Below are 21,200 nucleotides of genomic sequence, written 5' to 3' on the forward strand. Positions count from 1 at the left end.
TTCATAACACTAAAGAAGTATGTAAATGTGCACTTGTGATGCCAAGGCATACAAGGCTATGGGCCCCAATGCTGGAAAATGGGATTAGAATAGTGAGGTGGTTGTTTCTGACTGGTGCAGACGTGACGGGCTGAGTGGCCTTTCCTGTGCTATGGACCTCTATCACTCTGACTCTTTAAAATAAAAAGCAGCGATATTTAACAAATATGACACCAAGTCAGGCGAGAAGAAATTAGGACAAGATGATCAAAAGCTTGATCAAAAAGGTTGGCTTCAAGTAGCACTTCAAGGGAAGAAAATGAGTTTGAGAGACGGAGAGGCTTAGGGAGGATATTCTGGGTTTTAGGATCCAGGCAGCTCAAGGTACTGTGCCAACAGTAGATGAAGGAAATTGGGGATGTACAAGAGGCCAGAGCTGGTGGAGTGTAGAGTGTTGACACATGTGCCACACTGAGATAGGTTTGTGCTTTTACACCAACTTCGTGTTCCATCAAAACAATAACTTCAAATTCTGCTGTTTTCTTGACTTATCCCCTCCCTTTATCAACCTCATAGCCTTTTTGCTTTGCTATCTCATTCTTTTAATGGAATCATTTATTTGTCAATAAGCTTCTTTTTAGCGAGTTTATTTTCCTTAAACACGTTTAAAAAGCCTTGAAGTATGTTTGCTTTCTCTTGTCTTCCCCAGATCTCGGACGTGATCAGACAGAGTAAGCCTGATTTGGATCTATGGGTATTCCTCAGTCTGGGTTACGCTCTCATGCTGTGCCCGTTTATCATTGTCCTAGGAGGGACCTTCTTCTTGGCTACAGCCCATTTCATTGTCCAGGACCGAAACAGAGCTCATCAGCAGTGAGTGTGAAAGATTTGTCTCTCGATCTGTGACCATATAGAAAAATTAATCCGATTTCTCAATGAACCTCGCTCTGTGCGGAGTCGGCTATTTTGTTTCCCCTTCCTTTACCTCCTCTCCCTCTCCTGAAAAATGGTGGCACCATGTTTTTAATTGTTCATAAAACGGGACATGGGTGTCGCTGGCTTGGCAAGTATTTATTGCCCATCCCTACGTGCCCCTGAGAGGGTGGTGATGAGCTGCCCTCTTGAACTGCTGCAGTCCCGGTGACTGGCTGCTTTCTCATGCTTCACCAGAGCAGTCACTGTTCAGATGTGAGCTTAGACGGTGAGAGTCAGGAGACCATTTGACTGCAGTGGGCATCACAGCCGAGCCTGAACCGGCTCTTGTCTAATACTCCCACCCCGAGGGGGTCAGTTGACTTTGGGTAAGAGTGGAAGATGGACATTGTGGGATCTCCTCTTCCCTGATTTGAATGCAGTGGGAATTAGAATCCGGAAGTGGTGTATAATATGTGGAAGAATTGATATCGCTTGTTTTATACCACTCACGGTAGCCAATTTGTACACAGCAAGATCCCATCAGCAGCCCTGTGATGATGACCAGATAACTTGTTTTTCAATAACGTTGATTGAGGGATGAATATTTGCCGAGACATTGGGGAGAGCTCTCTTGCTCTGCTAAATAGTTTCATAAGATCTTTTACACCCACATGGGGTAGCGGAAGGTACCTCAGTTCAACATCTGAAAGATGGCATCTCCAATTGTACAGCATTTCCCTCAGTTGGCAATACTCTAATTTCTCAGTCTGAAGGTTGTGGGTTCAAGTCCCATTCCAGAGGTTTGAGCTTAGATTTTCTTTTATGCCCCAGGCTCTTGTTGGGACATGAATCTATAACCTTTTGACTGGGGGATGAGATACTCAGCCATAACTAAATGTAACGTGGATTGGGGGAAATGGTGACTTTCGATCTATGGTTCCCATAATTCACAACCACTGGGCCTTGCATCGTCCTACCGGACAATCTGCTATAGACTGCTGGATGAAGGTGATTATTGCGATTAATCATTGTTAATTAATTAATTAAAAATTAATGTAAAATTAATTATTGTTATATCATGTAACCTCAGGAACGGTAGATAAATTAGATGGCCCGTAGGTCTTATTATTCAGCGATTCTTTTTTTTTTTTCTTTTTTTTTTAAATTTAGATTAGCCAATTATTTTTTCCAATTAAGGGGCAATTTAGCGTGGCCAATCCACCTACTCTGCACATTTCTTTTGGGTTGTGGGGGCGAAACCCACGCAGACACGGGGAGAATGTGCAAACTCCACCGGACAGTGACCCAGAGCCGGGATCGAACCTGGGACCTCAGCGCCGAGAGGCGGTTGTGCTAACCACTAGGCCACCGTGCTGCCCTATTCAGCGATTCTTAAGTTGAAGGCAATGTCATCATCAGATTTCTAGAGAGTGCAGAAACATTCAAAAGTTCTGAATCATCTCAACTTTAAAACCATCACCAATTTTCATTCCCACCCCAAAGTTTGCCTGTGGTTGGAGCTGGTTTGAGTTGTCCCACAAGTGGGTGTGTGTGAACCACAATAGCAGTGTGTCAGGGGCTGGACTAACCCTATTCTCAACCATTTGGATTGACAAAGTATTTATGGAGGTGTCTTTTGTGGCGTATTCCTAGACAAGCGCTCGTCAACACAGAGGCAGTCTCATTGTTAGTAATAAGTGCTGCCCTTGTTTCACTGAAAGAACCAAGCCAGGATTGATGATTCACTTAATCCTCAACATTCTAAAAGCATTTGTATTATTTCAGAGTTACCAGTGAACCATAAAAAGCTACTCCTACCTCAATTGCACATTCCTCTGATCGAAAATTCACATTCTCATGGTTAAATCCGTCATGGTTATGTCCCTTTCTATCTCTGGGACTCTTTAAACCCCCCCCCCCCCCAACCCTCTCACCTCTCCCAACTCTCCATTTCTCCCTCAATCTCCCAATTTCTCCATCTCCGTCGTACCTGTTCTGCTGATGTTACTTTCCATCATGGCACTTCTGACATGTCCTCCTTTTTCCTTCAGCTGAGAATTCCTCCCACAGGGCCCTCAACCGTGCCTGACCCATTTCCCGCACTTTTGCTTGCAGCCCCTTCCCCTCCCTTCCAGAGCCACAACAGGATTCCCCTTGCCCCACTTTCCACCCCTCCAGCCTCTGCATTCAAAGGATCATCCTCCGCCATTTCCCCCAACTCCAGCATGAGGCTACCACCAAACACATCTTCCCCTCAACTCTGTCCTCCGTTTTGCCAGCCTGTATCCTGTTTTGGTGTCTTTGCTTTCAGGTAGCACTGAATTTTATTCTGTTATTAACACCTATTCCGGGACAATGCTTTGTTTCTTTACTACAACCATTACCATTCCCTTAGCCATTTGTTCAATGCCAACTTTGGTATTTAATCTCCTCCACTCTCTAACCCTTCCCTGACCACCTCTTTCAGCTCTGAAGACATCATATTCAACTCAAAACGTTAAATCTGTTTCTCTCTCCACAGATGCTGCCAGACCTGCTGAGCTTTCCACCACTTTATGTTTGTATTTCAGATCTCCAGCATTCACAGTATTCTGCTTTTTGTTTCATTTCATTTTGCTGGCTTTGGCATTTTGAATAACTTCCACATCGCACCTTCATCATTCTTTATCTCCAGTTGTCTAGCACATGCTTCAGGATTCCCTCCCTCCAGCCTCTCGACCTGCTTCTCCTTCTGAAAGCTCAACCTTTTGACCCTGTCGACTATCTCCTCTTTTGCCCCAGCGTCCATCTTGCCTGATCCCACCTTTGTTAAAGGGCTCATTCTATGTTATAGACATTACAGCAGTCTAAGCCTTTATCGTTGAACGATGGATTGCCCTGTGTCCAATCCATGATTGCGGACCATCACGACACTGGAACTAAATGTTTAGCATTCTGTCCACCTGGTTTAGCTCAGTGAGCTAAATCACTGGCTTTTAAAGCAGACCAAGCAGGCCAACAGCACGGTTCGATTCCTGTACCAGCCTCCCCGGACAGGCGCCGGAATGTGGCGACTAGGGGCTTTTCACAGTAACTTTATTGAAGCCTACTCGTGACAATAAGCGATTTTCATTCATTCATCTCTGTCATGATATGCAAACATGCAACCGATGAACACTCAGAATAGGACACAACCAATGGGCAGTCAGGACACTCAGAGGTGGTATCATCGCAAGGGGGCATGACATAAACACTATAAAAAGGGATGAGGCACTCACACCCTGCCTCCTTCCACAGACAGACATCTAGAGAGTTAGACAGGGTTGATCAGCAGCATCACACCTCAGCACGTGGCTGAGAGCAAACTGGTACAGTTAGACTGAGTTACTACAGTTAGATTAGCTGAGAGTTCAACTCATTTGAGAACTGTGTTAATAGTTCAATAAACACGTTGAACCCATTTCAGAATCTGGAGCATCCTTTAGTTAAGACTGCATCAAGTAGCAGCCTGTGTTATCCGAAGCACCATAATACAACCATCTCCACATCTTTAGGCTTGAAGGCCCTTACTGGTGTTGTGCTCGGTGACTGGCACTTTTCTATCCCCCTGAACCTGCAGCCATCAGCTAACAGCCCAGACAATTGGGAGGCGAGGTGAAACCTCACTGCCCTAACCTGTTATGCTCCTGTGTGTTTAATAGCTGGGGGTCAAGCGACTGTTGTTTTTGCTTCCTCTGCCTACCGTGGGGAGTCCCTCGGACACTTGGAGCTTAGGTCAATGAAATATACACAAGACCGTGACTGAACCCAGCACCAGCTAGGCCGCAGGTTCATTACTCTTGTCACATAGTGCACTTTTGCCAAAGAGCTTTTTGAGCCAGTTTGACTTGGATCTTCTTCCTGAACCTTTAAACTACATTTCCCACCTCCCACCATCACCTTGATACTAGCCAGAGGCGAAATAATAAAATAGTTTAATAAACCAATACCACTGTAATTCAGAACAAACAAGTTAATGCCCCCGTAAAATAGCAGAGAAAGGAATCTATTATTACTGTATTCAATGTTTAGACACTAACATTGCAGAGGTGATTTTCTTTTTCCTTCAGATTAAAAAAAATAATTTTAGGCCATCAAAAGCAGCAAAAAAAATAGAAACATAGAAAACAGGAGCAGGAGGAAGCCATTCGGCCCTTCAAGTCTGCTCCGCCATTCATTATATCATGGCTGATCATCCAACTCAATAGCCTGATATAACGGGGTTATTAGCTACCCTCCAATCTGTAAGAACTATCCAGAGTCTATAGAATCTTGGAATATGACCACCAACACTTCCACTATTTCTAGGAACACTTCCTTAAGTACTCTGGGATGTAGATTACCAGACCCTGGGAGGACTTGTTGTCCTTCAATTCCACCAATATGCCCAATCCCATTTGCCTAATAATATTGATCCGGTGGGGAACAGAGAGAAGTAGACCTTGGAAAATAGGCAACAGGTTTAGATAAAGGATCTGGATCGGCGCAGACTGGGAGGGCCGAAGGGCCTGTTCCTGTGCTGTAATTTTCTTTGTTCTTTGTTCATTCAGTGCATCCCTCTCACTAAACCATGTGTTCCCCAACATTTCTGAGTGTCCAAAAGGTTAAAGGTCAGATGTGCCTGACAGTGAAGTCAGTGGTAACTCTGTCACGGCATTGTGATGATGTCCAGAAACTGTATTCCCGCGTTTTAGGATCTCAACATGACTCCCTCTCCTAGCTGTTGGCTTGCTGCTTTCTGTCAGTTGTTCTGAATGGCTTCCGCCAACCCTGTGCTCCCCTGGAGATGCTGAATTAGCACCATGTCCTGGCAAGGGTTTCAGTAGCCTGGTCCAGTGGCTGGCCAGTGTGGGTAAAGGGTTGTGTCATGACCCTCTCCCAAATCCCGGGACCAGGTGTGAAATTTGAATCCATGTTCTCATTCAGAGGATTGAGTACATGGCCTGGGCTGAGTGAAGTGAGGGCTGAATGAGTGCAGCACTGTCAGATCACTGTCAATCTTTCATATTGGACTTGAAACTGAGGCCCTGTCTGCCCTTCTCAGGAGCACGGGAAAGATCCCACAGCACTATTTTGAAGACGGCCAGGAGGCTTGCTTCTACTGTCCTGCCAATATTTATGTATAGAAGAGGAGATGGCAGCATAATGGTAATATTGCTCGATGAGCGATTCAGATTAATGCTCTGGGAGCATGGATTCAAATCCTACCTACTTCACTCGTAGGCACAGTCTCAACTTTAACTTTAAATTGGCAGCTTGAGATATTCACAGGTTAATAATGAAAAGACTGGAATTTATTTGCTCGAATGAAAGATGTTTCTGTGTCGCAACCCTATGTATTTCTATATATCGCCCATGAGAACCACAGAATATCATAGGCCACTTCATATTCTTTTTCATTCGTGGGGTGTGGGCATCGCTGGCAAGACCAGCGTTTGTTACCCCTCCCTAATTGCCCTTGAGAGCAGTTCAGAGTCAACCACATTGCTGTGGGTCTGGAGTCATACATAGGCCAGACCAGGTAAGGTGTAGGAAAAACTAGAACCAGAGGACACCATCTCAGACTAAAGGGACGATCCTTCAAAACAGAGATGAGGAGGAATTTTGTCAGCCAGCGGGTGGTGAATCTGTGGAACACTTTGCCTCGGAAGGCTGTGGCGGCCAAATCACTGAGTGTCTTTAAGACAGAGATAGGTAGGCTCTTGATTAATAAGGGGATCAGGGGTTATGGGGAGAAGGCAGGAGAATGGGGATGAGAAAAATATCAACCATGATTGAATCATGGACTTGATGGGCTGAGTAGCCTAATTCTGCTCCTATGTCTTATGGTCTAAGGATGGCAGATTTCCTTCCCTAAAAGACGCTAGTTAACCAGATTTTTTAAAAAACAACAATTGATGGCAGTTTCATGGTCACCATTACTGAGAATAACTTTATATTCCAGATTTTAAAAAAATAATTGAATTTGATTAATCCCATTAGTCCGAGGAGATAATGATAATATGTGTAACCCATGCCTTACCCACACTGGGCCAGGGCGTTGAAACTGGAACCGGTTCTCCCTGTGTCTGCCTGGGTTTCCTCTGGGTGCTCCAGTTTCCTCCCATAGTCCAAAGATTTGCAGGTTACGGGGATGGGGAGTGGGCGTAGGTGGGGATGCTTTTTCAGATGTTCGGTGCAGCCTCGATTGGCTGAATGGCCTCCTTCTGCACTGTAGGGATTCTATGATTCCGAACCTGGGCTAACTTGGCATCTCCAAGGGAGTACAAGATTGGAGAAGCCATTCAGGATAATCAACAGAAAGCAATGAGTCACAGTGAGAGAGAACATACAATGCACCCAGTCCCTCCATTTGATACATTTGCACTGACACTCTGCGAGATCACAATCACCTGAACTACACTGCATTACATCCCATCAAACCCAAGTCTGCTCACTCAGTCCCTCACTACATTGGAAAGTGACATTATTTGAAAGATAAAATGGGTTTGTGTTTGAGTTGCAGTGACCTGCAGGCTGTAATTGAATCAGAGCTGTCCAGGTGATATTCACAGATCATTCCCACAGTCTGTTGGCGGTAGTCCTCTGCTTCACAACAGCGTAGAACCTCACTCTTGCACTTTCCCAGCTTCATGTGGGTGTGTGCGCGCAAGTGTGCGTCCAAGAGTGTGGGCGAATGTGTATGATATTGTGTATGTGAGGAGAAGTGAACTCCATTTATTCAACCTCTTTGGTTGTTTTTGAAAAATGCATTTTCCTTCCCCGTAGTTTAAAAAAATTAATTTAGAGTACCCAATTCATTTTTTTCCCACTTAAGGGGCAATTTAACGTGTCCAATCCACCTAGCCTGCACATCTTTGGGTTATGGGGGCGAAACCCACGCAAACACGGAGAGAATGTGCAAATTCCATTCGGACAGTGACCCAGAGCCAGGATCACACCCGGGACCTCGGTGCCGTGTCTGTTTGTTATCTGGTTAGTTAGGAATTCCCTTTGTCTCCAGAGTTACATAATTAAAGTTCAGCACTTTGGATTTTTAATGCCTCCCATTCAAAATTTATTTTTTTGAAGTGGACCTTGACATCCCCAGGTGTGAAATTCCATAAGCAGCATGTCAACCCGTGCAATCCATATAGTGACTTTCCAGAAAAGGTCAATGTACAATTCCAGACATCAGGAGACTGGTGGTAGCCATTCTTGGTTGGTGTCCTTTGTATTTTCTTTTAAAATGGGTCCTCTTTAAACAGTTCAATGTGTCTTTGGTCAGTTGGTCCAAAGATGTGCAGGTTAGGTGGATTGGCCATGATAAATTGCCCTTAGTGTCCAAAGGGGTTGGGTGGGGTTGCTGGGTTACAGGTATGGGGCGGAGTTCTGGGCTTAAATAGGGTGCTCTTTTCAAGGGCCGGTGCAGGCTCGATGGGCCGAATGGCCTCCTTCTGCACTGTAAATTCTATGGGCGGAATTCTCCGTAAGGCCAGACGCCGTCTTGAAACCCGGAGAGGTTCACGACAGCGTCGGAGGCCGCTCCTCACCCTCTATTCTCCCCCCCCCCCCCCCCCCCCCGGGGGTCTAGGAGGGCCGTGCCATAAAGATCCGCCATGGGGCCTTGTCGCTGGCGTCAAGGCCCGGCGCGCCGGGAATGACGCGGCCGGCGCGCCTAATGACGTCAGCCGCGCATGCGCAGGTTGGTCGGCGCCAACCCGCGCATGCGCGGTTGCTGTCTTCCCCTCCGCTGCCCCGCAAGACGTGGCAGCTTGATCTTGCGGGGCGGCGGAGGGGAAAGAGTGCGTCCCTTTGAGACGCCGGTCCGACAATCGGTGGGCATCGATCGCAGGCCAGTCCCCTCCCGAGCACGGCCGTGGTGCTCACTCCCCTCTCCGCCCCCTACAAGCCGCAAACCAGCTTTTGGTGCCATGTTCACGCCGGCAGCTATCAGGTGTGGTTGCCGCCGGCATGAACCGGTCAGAAACGGCAGGCCGCTCGGCCCATCCGGGTGGGAGAATCGCGGGTCGCCGTGAAAAACGGCGGCCCACGATTCTCCGAGCGGCGTGTCGCAAAACGCAACACGCCATTTTAGGGGGGTGGGAGAATCGCGGTGGGTACCAGAGCGGCCCTCCCGCGATTCTCCCACCCGGCGTGGGAGCGGAGAATCGCGCCCTATGTTCTATGTTGAAGTAATAGGTAAGTATCACTCAGTCCCAATTTCCCATTGTCATGACCATGTACATAGAAAAACATAGAACATAGAAAAATACAGCACAGAACAGGCCCTTCGGCCCATGATGTTGTGCCGAACCTTTGTCCTAGATTAATCAGAGATTATCATAGAATTTACAGTGCAGTGTGTGTGTGGGAGCGAGAGAGTGTGTTAATATGTATATCTATTACAATGGGATGTTTCACCAGTGGAACTGCATGGGACATACAAAGGGTTAATTTCTGTGGGATGGCTCTGTGTGTGGTGAATATGTTGCAATCCCCCATATGAACTCTGGCTGTAATAATGGAGAGGGAGAGACCCCAAGCAAATTGACCCACACTCTGCTGTGTGCGGAACATGTGGCAGTTTCCCTATAACTGGGCTCAGAATAGCCCACTGTCTACCCCTAATGCCCACGCTTTCTGTATGTCAGACTGGTGCAGCAGAGGGTGAGGTCAGAGTTTACTGTCAACAGTGGCCTGATTTTTCTGAATGCTCACTAGACTGTGTGGCTGAACCATTCACAACAGGAGACCTGAGCTCTCACCCCTGATCAATGCTGAGCTGCCTGCAGAGCTAGACAGAAAGTGAGAGAGAAAATAAATCTGCCACGGCTCATACTCCTGCTTACTGAAGAGTGGCTCCTGTTGGGACGTGCTTAGACTCACCTGCAAATCCCTCCGTAATGAATAGCCTGCAGTTATTTACTCTCGAGGCTCACATGTGAAACATGACATGTTTTCATGACATGCTGGAGAACTGAGTTTTAATGAAACTGCAATGAAGCAAGACTTGTATTTACATAGCAGCCGGGATTCTCCATTCCAGATTCTAAGTGCTCCCACCAGCGGAGACTCGGGACTGTATCCAGCTGGCGCTAAGAGCGTCGCTGGGACAGGATTCTCAAAACTTGACTATGAAGAAATTATGCATAGCACCAAACATGCTGGTTTCCCTTCAGTTACTGGTGACGTGCCGCCATTTTGAATGGGCACCCTGATTCCAGCGTCCAGGGACAAGCTCCGCGCCGGCCCCACCCACAATGGAAATGTTCACACCCGTCTTGCATCAAGGAGGGACCCCCAACCCAGGAATAACGGGTCACACAGCCACGCATGCATGAGGGTGATCTGGCACCCCCACTTGACCCCCTCGGCGTCCCTCCCCCAAGAAAACAGGAAGTGAAACCTCTTAGCTGCTGTGAATTCATAGAATCATAGAATTTACAGTGCAGAAGGAGGCCATTCGGCCCATCGAGTCTGCACCGGCTCTTGGAAAGAACACCCTACCCAAGCCCACACCACCCTATCCCCATAACCCAGTAACCCCACTCAACCAACACTAAGGGAAATGTTAGACACTAAGGGCAATTTATCATGGCCAATCCACCTAACCTGCACATCTTTGGACTGTGGGAGGAAACCGGAGCACCCGGAGGAAACCCACGCGCACACGGGGAGAACGTGTAGACTCCACACAGACAGTGACCCAGCCGGGAATCGAACCTGGGACCCTGGAGCTGTGAAGCAATTGTGCTAACCACTATGCTACCGTGCTGCCCACTAATTGGTCAGTAGCTGTCAATCACACAAGAATGTTCATAAACATCGGGGTTGGGATCAATGCAGGGTGTTTCAGCTGCATTCAAGCGTGAAGAGAAAGATAAATAAACAAACCTCCAACCTGCTGTGTTTAAACCATTAAGCTGTCAATCAAAGGCTAGTTAAAGGTATTGCACTGGGAAATTAAATGAATGCTTAGCATTTCAAAGGACCTTGGGATTACAAGGCTTTTCAAGCGTGCACTTTCTAAGAAGGCTCTGACACTTCAAAAAGCAGCACTTTTGAAAGCTGAGGGAGCAGATGAGGAAAGTATTCCTGGCTAGAATTGAACTGTCTGATCTGGTTCACTGTCTGATACAGAGCAATTCAGAGTAAGAAGCCCACTTCAAAGTTTAAGCAGGTCAGACGAGGATGAAGATCTTGAACCTTGAACTTGAGATCACCATGCCAAGAATGATCTTCAGGTTACCCAGGGCGGGAAGGGGCAGTCCATACGTGGGACCCCATCCCTGAGAATGGTCCTGGGGCCTTTACTACAGCCCAGGTCCACCCAAACCCCAGGATCCTCTGCAGCCTGGCTGTGGGCAATGGCCGACCCTCTTGACCACCCCCTTGGGGTCCATCATGTCAGGATTGCGCTTGGCAATACTTACACCAAAGTCCGCCCAGTGAAGTTCCCACTGTGGGGGTTGGAGTGTAACGAAGTGGGGGCGGGGGGGGGGGGGGGGGGGGGGGGGGCAGAGAGAGAAAGGGAGTCAGGCTTCCACCTTGTTAATTACATAATGAATGCAAATCAGCTGTTTTCATGTTCCTGCTGGCGTGGGGCAGGAAGCCCACTGTAGCCAATGGGACTGGAGACAGATCTGTCGCCTGGGCCAATCCTGTTTTTGGCCCCACGCAGGTTCTCTGCCTGATTGGGATTACCAATCTTTGCAGCAGAGAGCAGAGAACCACAACTTCAGACCATCGAAAAGAGATTTTACAGCCAATTTAGTACTTCTCAAAGTGTGGTCACTGTTGTAAGGTAGGCAATGTAATGGCCTATTTATTCATAGAAAGATCCAATAAATAGCAATGTGAAAATGACCAATTTAATAGTTTCTGAGAATTTGTTTGGGAGATATATATATATTGGCCAGGGCAAGCCCAAATAGCACCATGTGATCTCTTGCGCTCACCTGGGAGGGCAGATGGGACCTTGATTTAACATCACATTCAAAGGACAACATAGCACTCCCTCAGTACTGCCAGCCTGAACGTGCTGCTAAACTTCCTGGAGTGGGACTTGAACCCATAACCATCGGACTCCAAAGTCAGGAGTGCTATCCACTCAGCTACATCTGACATCTACTTCACTGTCCATCATTAACTGGATGAACAATCCAGAAGTCACATGTTCAAATGTCAACTAGAGAGAGTGGTGAAATTAACTCCAGTAAATCCAGTAATTTGAAGGCTGACAAAGGAGGCCATTCAGCCCAATGTGTTTGCACCAGCCGTGAAACTGTTAAACATTTATTAAAACTAAATTGGTGCGCTAATGTCCTTTAGGGAAGGAGCCTGCTGTTCCTGGCTGATCGGGCCTATGTGTGATTGCAGTCGCACACTGTGAGTGCTCTCTGCTTGTCCTTCATGGAGAGGACAACCACAGATTGGCATTAAACGATTCCTTTGCCAGCATCGCCCATATCTCAACCCATTTTCCTCAAAACATGAAGCTCGGTCATTGTGTATGTTCAACACTGAGATTGATAGATTTCGACATCTTAAAAACATGAAGGGAGAGTGCAGGAAAATTGTGTTGAAGCAGAAGATCAGCAATTATCTCATTGGCATGTTGGAACGGGTTGGAAGGGCTGAATGGCTTCTCCTGGGTTTATATGTTCTTGTGGAAGGAATAAAACATGGCATGTAGTATATCAAAAGTTTGACACCAGGAGCCGAGAAAGCAGGGACAAGTTTCCAGCCAAGATGATAAATAACACTTGAGAGGCTGTTTTCACCTGACAAAAATTGAATATTATTCTTGGCAAGTTGATGAAAAGACCCAGTTTGAAAAAACAAATTAAATGAAACTTCCTGACAAAGAGCAATGGTATTTTTATTGTTCTGAGGTCTGGATGACAAACCGTTTGGTCAGGCGAGACCTGAAGAAATCTCTGGAATGTCAACGTTTCCCAAAAACATAATTTGCATTTTGAAATGACAGGAAGGGCTGACACAATGAGGCGAATGGGTTATTGTGAAGGCAATGCCAGATAAGGGAGCAACAATGGCTGTTTAGGAAGTGCATGTTTTTGTGTGGCCAGACACCTCCAGGATTGTGGCTCTGAGTAGGTTCTTCAGAAAAGGGGGTTTCTTGTCAATAGAATGAATTATAGTCTGGAAGATTTAGAGCAACAACTGTGGTGTTTCTCGCTACAGCACTACCCCATCCCCACCCTCCCGATAAATGCCAAGCACCCATAAGACCATAAGGCATAGGAGCAGAATTAGGCCACTCAGCCCATCGAGTCTGCTCCGCCATTCAATCATGGCTGATATTTTCTCATCCTCATTCTCCTGCCTTCTCCCCATAACCCCTGATCATCCATCGATTTCCAAATGCATGCACTGATTCACGCTGTGCCAAGCTTTCAATGCCAGGGCAACATACGCAGGCACTGGTTCCAGCCATGCTTAATCAGGCTCCAGGTTCAATCCCGTAGTCAGCCCTTAGCCTGAATGGCAGTGTGGGAGTAGCAATTGGCATAAATCCTCCGAGGAGGGGTTGAATGAAACCAGGCTTCTGATATGGGTTGCCATGTAATAACTGCATTGTGCGAAAGTGCGAAGGTTGAACGTGGCTGTAATAACTAAATACCATATTATTAACATACAAATATAATACCACATGTACACTGTGAAATGGATCACTATCTTTGCTCTATACTTATAACAGAGTGGGGTGGTGAATTACATGAGTGCTTACTGAATGAGGATTGGAGCAAGTCACTTAATAGTTGACAACTTGCTAGCTGCCTTTTTATGCTACAGTCATAGCCCAGTTACTGTTACCAACCCAAAACCTGCAGGGAGTCAACTGAGGATGGAGGGCTGGAGGCCACTGAACGAGGTGATGCTTCCTCATCACTCCGGGTCAGGTCTGGTTCCGAGCCTGGTTTCCAGCCACATTTACCCTCTATCCTTAATGGTGACATGAAGAAAAACTACTTTTACTGGTCACAGTGTGAATGCACCTTTTAATAAACAGTAGACAGTAAGGTACTTAGCTCTAAATGGAGCTACATTCAGACCCCTGGATTAAATATTCACAATTTACTGAAGTTGACAACAGAAGTTGACAAATCTCAGTGGAAATTACATTTGGAAAACAGACCATTCAGCCCTACCAGTCCTGGTATTTATCCTCCATACATGCTGCAATCCTAATTCTAAATGACCTTTCTGATCCCACATCTCTCTATTTTTATTTTGGTCCAGTGAAATGATCTTTCCCCATCACCGTGTGGGTCTCACCCCCACAACCCAAATGATGTGCAGGGTAGGTGGATTGGCCAATTTAAATTACCCCTTAATTGGGGGGGGGGGGGGTAAAAATATTCTTAATGATCTTGGCTTCGACCTCCAGCACTGCTTTCCAAAGCCTCACAAGCCTGTATGCTTTTTAATTCCCTTGCTCCCTAGTGAGCCCCTCATCCCTGATCTCCTGGGGTCTGCCACCTCTGTTCATACTTTCTGAAGCCAGGCGGTACGGTGGTGCAGTGGTTAACGCTATTGATTCAAGGCGCCAAGGTCCTAGGTTCGATGCCGGCTCTGGGTCACTGTCCGTGCGGAATTTGCACATTCTCCCCGTGTTTGCGAAAGTTTCGCCCCCACATCACAAAGATGTGCAGGGTAGGTAGGACGCTAAATTGCCCCTTAATTGGAAAAAATGAATTGGGTACTCTAAATTTTAAAAAAAATTCAGCCTGTGTCAAATTGTGTTTTACTCTTTTAAACCCTTGTTTTGGAACTCTGTGAAATAAAGATCACTTTGCATGTAATTACAGGCTGTGTTGACCCTGGCAGAAAGGGTCTCTAACCATTCCATCACTAGCCTGGCCATCCTATACGGATATACTTTCTCGCTCATGTGCTCCGGTTAATTGTAATTACTTGGAAACATTCCATTTAAATTCCGTGGCTCATGATGTAATTACATAGCAATAGACATTTAATTACAGTGTTGGAGAAACTGCAATGTAACTAAGATATTACAATAACTATTTAAGTTGTGATTAAGTTAATTGTTTATTCACTTCCATGGGTGTATGAATTAATCATTTTCATTTGGGATTTTTCTGGGATAAAGGAGCCAGTTTTAGCACTCCAGATCCAGGACTCTCACCTTGTTTCCCTCACAATCCGGATATCCCAAAATACTGTGCAGTGTGAGCATTGTTGTAATATACAAAACATCTCATCCAGTTTGCACACAGCAAGGTCCCACAAGCAGCACTTGTGACTTGATAATCCGGTTGAAATATGGTCCCCAGGAAAAACCCATCTGCTCTTCTTCAGAGATCACAGATCTTTCACATTGACCTGGGAGGGTCAGACAGGGCCTGTGTTTTATTGCACGTTAAAGTTTAAAAACAAAATTCCAATTAAGGGCAATTTGGTATGGCCAATCCACCTACCCTGCACATCTTTGGGTTGTGGGGACGAGACCCATGCAGACACTGGGAGAATGTGCAAACTCCACACTGACAGTGACCTGGGGCCGGAATTGAACCCGGGTCTTCAGCGCCATGAGGCTGCAGTGCTAACCACTGCGCCACCGTGCCGCCCAGCACATCTGAAGTGTAGCACCACGTCAGTTGTGCAGTCCCTTGGTGTCGCACTGGAGTGACACCACAGCTTGGCTCAAGGCATGAGCCCCCAGCTACGAGGAGGTGAGCTAAACTGACGCCCGCCCCTGATTCATAGGGCCTTTTGGGCTCAGACTTTGTGGCCCAAAGTTTGTCAATGTGGGTGCCAACAATCAGTTCGCAGGTGCCTGATTCCCCAATGGGTGATTTGAGGGGAGAAGAATGAAGATCCTCACTTCATCACAATGGAAAATGCTGTCTTTTCGGGTTATTTGTCCAAACTCAGCACATTAGAATTGCGAGTAAGAGAGTCACAAGACCCTGCGAAAACTGGCTTCTCCAGCAATCGAGGAAGTCGTCGCTCTTTTGGCCTTTTTAAAAAACTCTATCTTTACCCCTGTTTCCTGTTATTTCGGCATATTTGCTCATTTGCCTAGGAGATCATATGGAAGGCCCCCAGGCCAGGGCATTAGAAAATTGTTGATCTACTGTAGTTCGAAAAAATCTTCCTTTTCAAATAGTTGTTCAGTTTCCTTTTTAAAAAAAAAAAAGAAATGACCACACTTTCAGTCAGTGCACTCTGACACTTTGAGGACTTGTCAGAATCTAGTGTAATCAACTCCTCTGATTCCGATAGCTGCTGACATCTTCCATACAATTAAGCAAGGCCTTTGAACCAGCTTTATCTAGGGGTCTGGACCCACGTCCATTATTTGAAACAGATTGGTACTAACTTGACAATCCCACTGACGGGTCATTGTATACAAATGCCAATATTCAGGAATATCATTTTTTGATGTCATCAATATTATTATTGTCTCACTGGCAACAAAATGACAGAAGTTCAAAAAACAATTGGCAAAAGAATCGGAAGGGATATGAGAATGTTTGTTAGTGGCACAGTTAGCGTTTTGTTGAGCTAACAGAAGATGACGAGGTTTTATGTGGTGGATGTGGACTTCCAAAGGCATTTAATAAAAGTATCCCACGATGGACTTACTGGCGTGGTTGAAGCCCTTGGAATGGAAGGGAAAGTGGAAACATGGAAACAAAACTGACAGAGTGACAGAAAATCTAGTGGTGGAGGTTGGTTGTTTTTCAGACTGGATGGAGGTGTTCCCCAGTGGTTGGCACTGGTATTGCTACTATCTTGAACTATAGTAATGGCTGAGACCTGGCAGTACAGCAACTTCAAAGCTTGCAGATAAATGATGCAAAACTTGAGAGTGTTATGAATTGTGAAGAGGACGATAAACTTCAAAAGGACATAGACAGCCTGGTGGATCTGTAGCAGATAAAATTAAATGTGGAGAAATGTGAAGTGATACATTTTGAAAGGAAGATAGAAGAGAGACAAACTAAAGGGTAAAATTCTAAGAAATAGGCCTGATGGTATATTAGCAGGAATCATTGATATATGAACATACAAATAAGGAGCAAGAATAGGCCGTACATCCCCTCAAGCCTGCTGCGGTGACAGGGCAGGTTAGGAAAGTGGTTAAAAAGACATTCGGGATCTGTAGAGGCATAGATTACAAAAGCAAGAATTAACCTTGAACAACTGTCCTTACCTGGTCTGGTCTATATGTGACTCTAGACCCACAGTGGTTGACTCTTAACTGCCCTCTGAAATGTCCCAGCAAGACACTCAGCTCAAGGGCAGTTAGGGATGGGCAATAAACGATGACCTTGCCAGCCTCACCCACATTCCCATGAAAGAAAATAAATAAATTATTGGTGCGGGGCAATGATCAGGGGATAAGGCCATGTCCTGGTGAGGGAGGTGCAGTGCTCAAGGGGGCACCAAGCTGGGGTAGAGAGTCGGGGAAGGTAGGATAGTACCTGAGAAGGTGGCACACGAAGCGGTAGTAGTCTGGTGGAGGTAGTGATGCCCACAGATGCTATCCTACCCTCCCCCACTCCCTCAGACATTACACACTTGTTGCTTCTGCAACTTGACCTTTTTTGAATGTGTTTCCTTTCTCTGCAGAGTGGAAGAGATGAAGCTGGTTTCTGTGAAAGTTTGAGAAGGTAAGAAAGAAAATAAAACTAATAATCGTATCCACATTATTGTCGAGCAGGGCATTTCAATGAAATGTGAAGTTGTTAAAAACAACATGTCTTTGGAGGACTGCCTGCAACATGATTTGTGTTGATTTCCTTTTAGTTAATAACTTTCTTTGATGAAGAGGTCACTGAGTTTGCTTCACAGGAAACTAGTTTCCAAGGCGAGTGACCAGGACTGAGATTTATCACTGGGGTTAGAACAGAGGGAGTGCAACAGAGAGATGTGCGGGAGCCGTGTCCCTTCAGATCTGAGAAATTCTTTGCTGTGATGTTGTTTTGCTGCTGTAGTTCAGTGTCACTGTGGCCTGCCTTACAGTAAAGATGTTAAAGTGTGATAGAATGTGAGTAATGGTGGAGGAGATGATAATCCCAAGATCCACCATGGTTTTCCCCTTGCATGTTCTTCTCTGAACCTAATGAGGACAATTGACTCCAACAAAGGGTCACTTGACACACAAGAGAAACGAGTTGTTTACAACCAGTGCCCGCAGTTCCAGGCCTGTTTTGTGGGCAGACTTTTGGAGGTGGCAGTAGTTCCATTGCTGGGCCCATGTCAACCTCGTACGGAACGCTGGCTTCTTCTCAGACTCAGCCACTCGCTTAGAGGCAGGTGGGGTCGGTGAAAGTGCAGGTCTGGAACGGGCAAGGGCCCCCCTCCCCAGCAGTAGAACATTTAATACCAGCTTGCTCGTTCTATCTGAATAATCAGGGCTAGTGTGGTTTTCCTGTGTTTGGACTGATTAATGAGAGAAAAGTTGATCTGATTCCAAGTTGGACAAATTTGAAAGAAAAACCTGAATTCAAGTGCAGTGCAGAGATGAGGAAACTCCACCACCTCCCCTCCTCAGAGTAAACCCACAACACTGTCAGGCAATGCCTGTCAAATACAGGTCATGTCTTGTCTGAAAACATATTGGCCCCTGATTCCTCCTATTGAAGTCAAGGGAGCTCATTGGGCACGCGAGTGCGAGACTACTCAGCTTCCCATTGTTAATGTCAAGTGGAAAGACACCGGTTCCTTAATCAACAAGTGGGGCAGCAAAGAGTTCTCAGCACTTGTTAGTGGTCGGGAGCGAGCTTTTGGTTTAGTGGTTTAGAAGGGTGAGTGGAGGCTAGAAAATGGTCCCTAAATGTTTGACTTACATCCAGACATGTAGTAATAATAATAATCGCTTATTGTCACAAGTAGGCTTCAATGAAGTTACTGTGAACAGCCCCTAGTTGCCACATTCCGGCGCCTGTTCGGGAGGCTGGTACAGGAATTGAACCCGCGCTGCTGGCATTGTTCTGCATTACAATCCAGCTGTTTAGCCCACTGTGCTAAACTGGTAATCACGGCTAGACTGGGTGACGGCTGGCCCAGGTCATATTGTTGGGGTCCGGGCGCACACAGACAGATTCAGTTCGCAGAGACCCATGTGACAGCCCTGAATGCTCGGTTGATGTCCAGCAAGGGTACTCTGTTCGCCCGTCACATTTCAAAGGATAGATGGGTCTCCTTAGCCCTGCCTGCAGGTCAACATAAGTACTCCTTCATTTAAAAAGCACAAGGATGATAACGAAAAATCACATCAGCCTGTCGATCCTGCTGCAAGAGGCTTGGGAATCTCACATGTGAAACTTTAAAACCATAAATTTAGAGAACCAAATTTTTTTTTTCCAATTAAGGGCCAATTTAGCGTGGCCAATCCGCCTATCCTGCACATCTTTGGGTTGTGGGGGTGAGACCCAGGCAGGCTCGGGGAGAATGTGCAAACTCCACACGGACAGTGACCTGGGGCCGGGATCGAACCTGGGACCTCGGAGTCCTGAGGCAGCAGTGCTAACCACTGCGCCACTGTGCCGCCCTACGTGTGAGACTCAAGTTAATACCTGCTCCCAGAGACAGGACAAAGACATGAACCAGATGGTGGTTAGGGAGACAGTCAGTGGGAGAAACATTAAGGGAGAATGAGATAGATAGTTGGTGGAGCAAATGATTGAGGGCCATTAGGATTAGAAGCAGCCAGGTGGAGTCTATTCCATCCGTTAGGTGTGGTCGAGCTGAAATGCTGCATCAATCACTGCAGAAAGAAAGAGGATAGATATCTGATTACAAACAGGTTCAAATATTCTAAAAATATTGGAATAATGGTGGAAGCAGATTCAATGGTAACTTTCAAAAACAAATTCGATAAATGCTTGAAGAATTTGCAGTGCTCTGAGGGTGGAGCAGGCGAGTGGAACTAATTGGAAAGCTTCTTTCAAAGAGCTAGCACAGAGGAAATGGGCTGAATCGCCTCCTTCGGCAAAGACGAATAAATATTGCAGTATTTTACTGAAACAGTCTTTGGATGTCAGGCAGTATTTGCACAGTACTCCGCCACGAGATTTGCACAGAACTCCGCCACGAGAGGTGAGCAGTTAGAGGAGATGAAATGTGTTGGCTGGAGTTCGTGAAAGTATAGATTGATCCCAGCTGTTGACAGAATTGCCTTTATATCCCAGCTGTTGACGGAATTGCCTTGATGCAGCTAGGCAACCAGTGAATGCTAAAACATCAGGGGTGGGTTATTTAAAAAACGGCCCTGGGATGAGCGATATAATCGGTTGCTCTGGCATTTTGAAAACATCAATTCCTGGGAATTTGCGGACAGTCAGTTTTGGCACCGTTACCCGAGGAATGGTGTGGAGCTACAAACGTCCTCCAGAGTTGCCCAGAATTGAATATGTTTGTGTCTCTGAGAAAATAAACCACTAATGTAGTATTTATAGTGCCAAACATGCCTTGCCACCTATTTGGCCTGTATTGGCATGTCTGCTGCACATTGAGCCTCCTTCTATCTTACTTCATCTCGGCCTATCAGCATGACCTTTCTCCCTCGTGTATCCATCTAACAACCCCACCCTTTTCCTTTCCAGGGCTGAGGTTGAAGCAGGTGAAAATGGTGCAAGTCAGCAACTTTCACCTTCAAACAGCAGCGCAGTTTATCATCACCACGTCACGGGGCCCTCCGACTGCCGGGGAAGCGGTGAACCGCCCAAAGAGCGTTGGGAACGGCACAACTTCCAAACGGGACTCGATAATAAGGAACCTCTCCTCTATAGGGACGCGACTTTGCATTCTCTTTTTATTACGGAAATCTCTGCGGAGGAGCAAAGTCTGAAAAATTTGCGTTTGTCTCTGGTTCCATTTCTTCCCCGACCCCCCCCCCCCCCCCCCCCCCCCCCAACCCCCAACCCGCTCCCTCCGCCCATGGGGAAATGCATTCGTGTGTCAAGATCTGACCTCCGGGTTTGAAGCCATGTTTTTACTAGAAAGAACAAGAGAATGCTGTCAATCTCTGCTTCAGCAATGTGGGGCTACGTGTGATGAAAATAAGGCAAGTGCTCCGACCAGTGTCTGAGATGCAAAATATTATTCCTTCCATTTAATGCTGCAGTTTAGAGTTTTCACTGGGAGATGCGCAGTGGGGGACCAGCTGAAATCTCCACCACACTCGCAACTACACAAGCACCCAACAGTGTACATATTACCCTTAAATGAGAGAGCACTTTGAGCTGCACTACACTGGGATGCCAACACAACTGTTACTTATTGAACTGACTCTGCATTAGTGCTACCCT

At 46.4% G+C, this 21,200-nt stretch overlaps 1 protein-coding gene across 1 annotated transcript in view; it reads left to right on the forward strand.

The window, feature by feature from the left end:
- LOC119974615 (protein spinster homolog 2-like) overlaps positions 1–20,790 on the forward strand; it is a 128,176-nt gene extending 107,386 nt beyond the window's left edge. Inside the window, exons 11-13 of the mRNA XM_038813648.1 lie at positions 689–852; positions 17,518–17,558; positions 20,496–20,790. Of these exons, the coding sequence (XP_038669576.1) occupies positions 689–852; positions 17,518–17,554 (201 nt within the window). The 3' untranslated portion in view covers positions 17,555–17,558; positions 20,496–20,790. The remainder of the gene's footprint in view (positions 1–688; positions 853–17,517; positions 17,559–20,495) is intronic.
- Positions 20,791–21,200: the final 410 nt, after the last annotated feature.

The sequence above is a fragment of the Scyliorhinus canicula genome, chromosome 12 (genome assembly GCF_902713615.1).
Source record: "Scyliorhinus canicula chromosome 12, sScyCan1.1, whole genome shotgun sequence".
In the NCBI taxonomy this organism is placed as follows: domain Eukaryota; kingdom Metazoa; phylum Chordata; class Chondrichthyes; order Carcharhiniformes; family Scyliorhinidae; genus Scyliorhinus; species Scyliorhinus canicula.